This window comes from Populus euphratica, unplaced genomic scaffold (assembly GCF_000495115.2).
Source record: "Populus euphratica unplaced genomic scaffold, PopEup_1.0 scaffold82.1, whole genome shotgun sequence".
Classification (NCBI taxonomy): domain Eukaryota; kingdom Viridiplantae; phylum Streptophyta; class Magnoliopsida; order Malpighiales; family Salicaceae; genus Populus; species Populus euphratica.
The window spans coordinates 576165-583489 of record NW_011499961.1 but is presented as its reverse complement, the minus strand read 5'-3'; the positions used below and the strand labels follow the sequence as shown (position 1 = coordinate 583489).

Below are 7325 nucleotides of genomic sequence, written 5' to 3'. Positions count from 1 at the left end.
CAATAACTTTAATTTTGATATTGATGGATTCAACTTCAATTATGTCAAGAAAAGTAAATCAAGGTCTAGAAAGGTTTTTATATGTTATTTCATTTTTAGTTTTTAGATGGATTGAAATGTGTTTTATTATTAGAAATAAGGTTGCAAAGGTTTATAAGATTTTTTTTATTCATTTTTAAGTAAGACAAAAGGGTTGAAATCTAGATTTTTAAAGTTTAAAAACTTAAATCCTGATTTTTCAGCCATCAAAAATACCTTTAATAGATAAAAACAATGATAGGTGGTTGATATGTTATCTGCTCAAGCCAACAATTTATTGTCTACTAATTTTTAAAAAAACAATAGGTTGAATGACACATAGTTTATCCCATTTAAAAATAAATAGAAACTAAGTAAGTTAACATGGGTTTCATTTAGGTCAATTGAACATGTCCAAACCATGCATGTGTAGCTCTTTGTTGTTGTTTTTTATTTATTTATTTTTTATTAAATTATTTTAAAATAAATTTATTTAAATGATACTTAAACAATTATCCAATTATATCATTATTTTTAAATGATATTAATATTTTTTATAGTAATGCTAAAAATATTTTTCTAAATAGTTATATATGAACCTAATATGCATAATTCTTTAAATATGGAGTAAATATTTATTTGTTAAGTATTTATTGTAAATTTTTGTATAATTCTTCTTAACAGTAGTATTGTTATATTTTTAATACATTCATGTCAAAATTATCAATTCATTATTTTACGTTATTAAAAATTAATTTTAAGATTATAATAAGCTCTGTTTTAAAAAAAGCTCATGATAGAAAACTATTTTGCCAAACAAAAGAAGAGAAGGAATGCATTAATAAGGGAAAGAGATTTTAATTAAAGAGATACTTTTTTTTAGATGTTTTTCAAATTGTTAGAATTTTTCTCTTTTTATTTTGATTATTTATAATTTCAATACCATAAACAATGAAAGAAAGATATTTTTTTAGTTAAGAAAATTTTATTAATAAAGAAGAAAATTTATACTAACAATTATATTTTTCTACAAATTTTAAATCATTATATTTATGATAAAAAAAAATCTATTTTTATTGTCATATAATTAAATAAATAAAATATTTGATTGAACTCCTTATCAATATCTTTATATGCACCTATCTTTAAGCTTTTTGATTTTGTTTTTTTATTAAAGTTAACAACTGTTTTTTACAATTACTAATTCATATAATTTTGCTTTATTTCATTAAATGAACGCATCGATTTTCTAATTCTCAATCTTCTCTTTCATTAAAAATAATTTGGCTAGTAAAACCCCCAAGGAGGCAGTGTTTGAGACACATAGCTATAAGATAATATGCAAATAACCTACTAGAAAGTATTGCAAATATGATCAGAGAAAATAGAAGTTAGTGCCTTTACATGTACAAACAAACCTCTGCGGAAAAGAAGTTAAAGCACTGGTAGTTGTATAAAGCATAAATTCACTTCTATTGATAAGTACAAGAACTATGAAATTTAGTGCGTACATTGGCCTACTCATATCATGTAACGTCTATTCAATCAAAAGGTTACAAGGTATTGTAGAATGTTACATTTTGATACCTGAACTTCAATATGCTTTCTATGGAACACTGCGATGATACGAGGTTGATACTGTAACAGCCCCCAAGCAACTTCTCATCTACAGCCGCAAAAAAAGCTCGAAAGTTGAGCGATGATTTATACAGTGCATAGTTGATTGCCACTGCCCTAAACCAAAAATCAATCCCGACAATAACTGAAACCCCAGAGGCAAGGAGAGCAACTATATTTTCTGAAAAAGATACGAGGAGAATCCAGCACTAGATTCAATTTTTGTTGGTAATTTTATCCAAAAAAATGACGCACTAAACCTCATGGCTGCGTAAAGGTTGAAACTGTAAGGGCAGTACTGAAGAAATTCTACTTCCTTCCAACATAAGCTGCTAATTTAGACAAGTCCGGAATCCAAAACGATAGCTCAGAAGACCCGGTAGCAAACATAAGACTTCCAGGTGCCCATTTTATGACATGAGGCTCAGTTTCATATGTCACCCAACTCGCAACCTACACAGACAAAGAAAAGAGATTACTATGTCTGATGTAAATCAAGGAACAAATTGAAAATATGTAAGAGAATAATGGTTATTGTACTTCTTTCCCACTCCTTACACTCCAAGCATGCACTCGGCCATCACCTGAACCTGTCAAAATATCAGAACCATAAAAGTAAAGTTAGCAAGGAGTGACAACAGAGAAGACTTGCCTGTTAAAACAGGTGAATTCTAGGTTTGATGTCAGATAAATTTTATAGCAAATCTTCTAGCGGTGTTTAAAAAAGCCAGCTCATCTATAATATTTACATTATTTAACCCAACCCAACTCACTAAAATCAGATAATATGAATATTACAGATGATAGTGGATCAAAAAACCTAAATAGATATCACTAGTCAGGTGACAGATTAGGATTTTTAGAACCAAATCAACCTGACCCAACCCGTATGCCATATATAGCTCACTGACAATGTAACACTATATTCTAGAAAGTCTATGGTATAAATATTTTTTCTTTCTCTCATTTATTTATTTTTGTTGTTCAATACTTAATTTGTTGTTATATGTTTGTACTTTTTTTACAATTGATTCTTCCATTTTAGTCAATTGATTAGTAAGCCTAAATTATTTGTTACAGTTAATAACAAGTTTTGAGCTAATTTATTCAGCCCAAATCTTAGTTCTAATTAAGCTCAACCCTTAGATATTTATAGTATCCATAAAAAATCTAGCCCAACTAGATATATCCAACACGCTCGGGTCCAAAAAAAATTGAATGGATCGGGTTTACAATTTGTAAAATATCAAAAGTTAGGTTCGATAAAATTATGAACTCAAACCCGACCCAACTATATCCATGAACACTTCTAAATTTTTCTATTTCTGATGGTTCAGCCCATGTGCAGGATTGATCCCATTGAATAATAATTTTACACAAAGAACCACTGTGAAGCTCTTCATTCCAGGCATGTAAATCTGAGGTACCAACTAACTGAAAAAAGATTTAAATTAGTGTCACCTCAACTCCAAAAGAACTGGTGGCAGATGCAATACCTGATACAACAAACTTTCCTTCAGGACTGAAAGATGCCTCTAATGTGGAATTGATTGAAACTGGTTTCACATTGTATGTAGATAACTAATACAACAGAGAATATGGAAGGTCAGCAAATATGTAGATAACTGATTCATTTAACTGTTCATGAATCATCATCCAAAATCTTCATCATTTAATAAGAAGAGGAAAATGTATTAAAAAAACTCAAATTCAGACTCACAAGTGTTCCACGGAATGAATCAAGTAAATGGATATGCCCATCCATGGTAGTCAAGAGCATTAGTCTTCCATCATTGCTGAACTTTACCGCATTTGCATCAGATACATCTCCTCCAACAGAAAAGATGTCAAAAGGACCCTGAAACAAATAAATCCTTGCTAAATAGTTGTGAAGTTACTTATGCAACAGCTAATCCTCTTTACACATTTTCATCCATAAACACTAACCTTTTCATACTTGCGAGAATCAAACATTCTAATGTATCCTCCAAATGCAATTGCAAAGACTATCCCTTGATCATCATATGCTGCAGCAGGCCTTCCTTGTACACGTAAAAGACCCTACAGCACAGACAAGGAATCAGAATACAAGATGAATAGAGAGAGCACCTTTCTCTAAGAAAGCATCTATATTCCAACTTATCAACCTGGCACTTTTCAGCTCGTTGATCCCAAAGCAAAACAGTTCGATCGAGAGAACCAGAGATAAAGCATTCTTTGCGAGAGCACAAACTTAGTGAGACAACCCTTAGAAAAACAACATGAAATGTGACTTCATGATACAGATATGTTCAGTAGAAGCAATCACTAGGGAGTGATAAATTCCATCGATATTGGAAACCTTACCTGTCATGGTGACCTTTAAAATACCGCAAATACTTGTTATCGTTCAATGAGAGAAGTCGCAGAGATTCTACATCCATAATATATGCATGGTATTAAATACAGCATGATAAAGCAAGCATAAATCCATGATCTAGCCTTGAAAAATAAATAAATGATAAAAAAATATAGTATAAAAATGCAATTGTGGCTACCGTACCATCCCATCCATTTTTTGAGGAGTATAAAACAGTTGTAGGATCAGATGTGAAGCAAACCAGATCAACCCCATACTTTTTGCTATTAATTGCCTTCAAGCATCTGAAGTTAAACATGTTGTCTCCATAATTCATGCCAATAAGAAAACATGGTCCAACAACCACCAGAAAATAAGAACAAGAAAATATCAATATGTTATGAACAAGATCTGCCGCTTCCCTTAAATAATTACATCCATACTTCTGTGATGACATAAAAATTCAACAAATCTATTGCTCAAGTAGCTCCAATAACATAAAAGAGTTGCAAAATTGCCATCTATAGCATTAAAACCAAGCAACTAGTAAAAAAATCCCCTTTAAATTCTTGTCAAACTTTCTTGAATCTCTCATTCACAAAGAGTCAAACAGACAGAAGATTAGCATTTTCGACCCAGTTTTGCAATCATTATAATTCCCAGCAAGCAAAATGATTTACTATATAAAAATGATATAACAAATCCGAGCAAATGCTTTTGCTTACCGAAGTTAAATCACACACTTCGCTAACACAACTACCTACAGCACAGAATTTCCGAAATATAACAATAATTTCTTCAAATACGTAAAATTTCCAAAAACAACCCCCTTTGCCCACCATCTGCTCTGAAGACAGGCATAACAAAATCACTCTAACATGGCTAATATCCACCAAGATGTTATCAAATATTAAAAGCTTAAGCTATAAGCTTGCAGGAAAAGAAAGCTTACGCGGCGCCGGAAACATCGTAAAGTCGAATAGATTCATCGTCACTAGCAGTTACTAGATAACTTGATGTCTTATGAAAATCCATGGAACTAATTCTTCCGTTCTGTGACCAATAATGAAACAAAAGGTGAGTAATACTGAAAAACTGAAAGAATTATCAAATGGGGTGTTTTAAAAATGAAAGAAACATACATAATCTCTAAAAACCATGCCAGTTTCCATGCTTTGAAGAATTTCTTCTGTTAGTTCCAATGATACTTTCTCTTCTCTCTCTTGTTGCGTCCCTAAGTTTTTTTAACAAAAAAAAAAAACAAAATCAGTGATTGAAGAAAATAAGCATAAAGAAACGAGTGACGATGAGATTAGGAAGAAGATAAAATCGAAAACGTACCAACCATTGTTAATGAATTTTAACTGGTAAATTTGAGATTTTGAACAAGAAAACGTGTAAAGCTTCGATGAACAGGCAGAGCTTCAGAATTCTTACCTGCCGGGTTTTAATTTGGCTTTTTGTAGGGACTCTTTATGGGGAAGTATCGGGCCCGGGCTTGTATTGCCGGACCGGCCCAACTTGTTCGATTGAAACCGTGGCGTCCCGATTAGCATAAGAAATGAGTTTCTTTTCTAGTTTTTTCCTTTCCTCCTCTCTTCGCTTCTCTTGGTAGTGTAAATGGTTGGCATTTGGGCTTAGAAGATGGGCTTTTCATCAAGACCAGTCCATGTAGATTGATAGCAGAATTTCATGTCTCAATTGTATATCTAAGAACACCACATGGATTGGGTGGTTTGGGGAACTTTTTGGACCAAGAGCAGGAAAAGTGTTCCTCCTTTCTATTAATCAGATTTAAACATGTATTTCTTTATATAGAAAGGCATGGTTATTTGAGAGTTGCCTTGATGATGTAAAATACGTAAAATATGTGTTGTGGATGGAGGGAGTTTATCTATAAATTGATCAATCAATTTAAACTATGATTTAAAAAAACACAACACTAAAACAATATTGTTTCAAGGGTTTAAAAAAACAAAAAATAAAATCATTTAAAAAACAAAAAAAAACTAATTATAAGTAAAATTAGATCTTGTTAGATTCCAAATTAATGAATTGAGGTTAATTTGTCAAGTCAAATGATATTCTATCAATAATTAAAAGTAATGTAAATAAGTGCACAAAGTTGAAAATAAAAAATATAAAAAAAATTCAAAGAAGTCAATAAATATCTTTAAAGCTAGTCATGACAAAATAGTCAATATTCATAACAAAGAGGAGATTTTTGTTTTGATGGGTTCTTTGGTTAAATTTTTTTTATTATAAATACACTAAAATCAAACCAAGAGATGTAAGGAAAAAATTATGTATCAACTTGTGTATCATTATGGATTTTTATTTCTTATTTACAAGACTTTTTTTTTGGGTTTATGTAATATTATATTTTCTTTTTAAAATTTTCATTCATATTAATTATTTAGAAATTTAAAAAAAAATATAAATATTCTTTTTATATAAAATAGAGTAGCTTAGTAACCTTAAGAAATGAATGTTTTTGAAGGAATTTGTATATACAAAATAAATCATATTAAATATTTGCATCATCCTAATTACTAATATTTAATAATTAGATGATCAAAACCAATTTCATTATTTTTTTTAAGAACATTGATCTTGTATAAATTTTTAATATGTTTTTATTTTTCAGTATTTCCCTATAAATTTTCTTCTTATAATTTTATTCATCACCTTATCATCCTTGCATCATGATAATTGTTTCATTCATAATCTAGTTTAACCCATCACTATAAGATTTATTTCTTATAATTCTAAAATTGATTGATCTCATTCAAATACTTTCTTTCATCCAATGTTTGAGGTTATTTCATAACTCTTTTTCACTTTATGAACATATTTGATTAATATTAATATTATTATTTCACAACTCATGGATTTTACCTCCAATTTATTTCTTCAACACATATAAATCATATAATTTTTTTCACTCAACCACCTTTAATACATATCATAACTCATTGTATAAATATATCTTATTCATATTGTTATTTAATTCACAACATATTTAATTCATGTGGATTTTTTACTTTTTTACTATTTATTTCGTTTATGATACATCGTATTTCAATCCATGTAACACTCTCGTTATATTGAGAAATTTTCTCGATTTATTATTCATTCTACTTATTTCATATCTATTTTTATTATTTATAAATTATCATATAACCTTTTATTACTTTTATACTTGCAAGACATGTTCAAATCATCTTTATTTTCTGTTAAATTTTGTTGATAGGGCTAATTAAATACACAGTCATTAACCTGTCAACACAACCAAGCTTATATATACCTTACTATATTACATGTTGTAAATACCAATTGCATGATTTGCTAC

The 7325-nt window shown here is 29.7% G+C and overlaps 1 protein-coding gene across 4 annotated transcripts; it reads right to left on the bottom strand.

Moving 5' to 3' along the window:
* Nucleotides 1-1442: 1442 nt before the first annotated feature.
* Nucleotides 1443-5528, bottom strand: LOC105138726 (Transducin/WD40 repeat-like superfamily protein). Of its 4 annotated transcripts, none has more exons than XM_011044897.1 (12): nt 5315-5528; nt 5116-5207; nt 4926-5026; nt 4178-4278; nt 3982-4048; nt 3783-3882; nt 3583-3696; nt 3356-3493; nt 3132-3216; nt 2176-2225; nt 1937-2088; nt 1443-1888 (listed from the first exon to the last, which is right to left on the bottom strand). In XM_011044897.1, the coding sequence occupies exons 1-11, from the start codon at nt 5319-5321 to the stop codon at nt 1945-1947; spliced, it is 999 nt and encodes a 332-aa protein (XP_011043199.1). In that variant the 5' UTR covers nt 5322-5528; the 3' UTR covers nt 1443-1888; nt 1937-1944. The 4 variants fall into 4 exon arrangements, with proteins under 4 accessions (XP_011043199.1, XP_011043201.1, XP_011043198.1 ...); XM_011044899.1 differs by having other exon boundaries at nt 1443-1894; nt 1943-2088; XM_011044896.1 differs by having other exon boundaries at nt 1443-2088; nt 5315-5527.
* Nucleotides 5529-7325: the final 1797 nt, after the last annotated feature.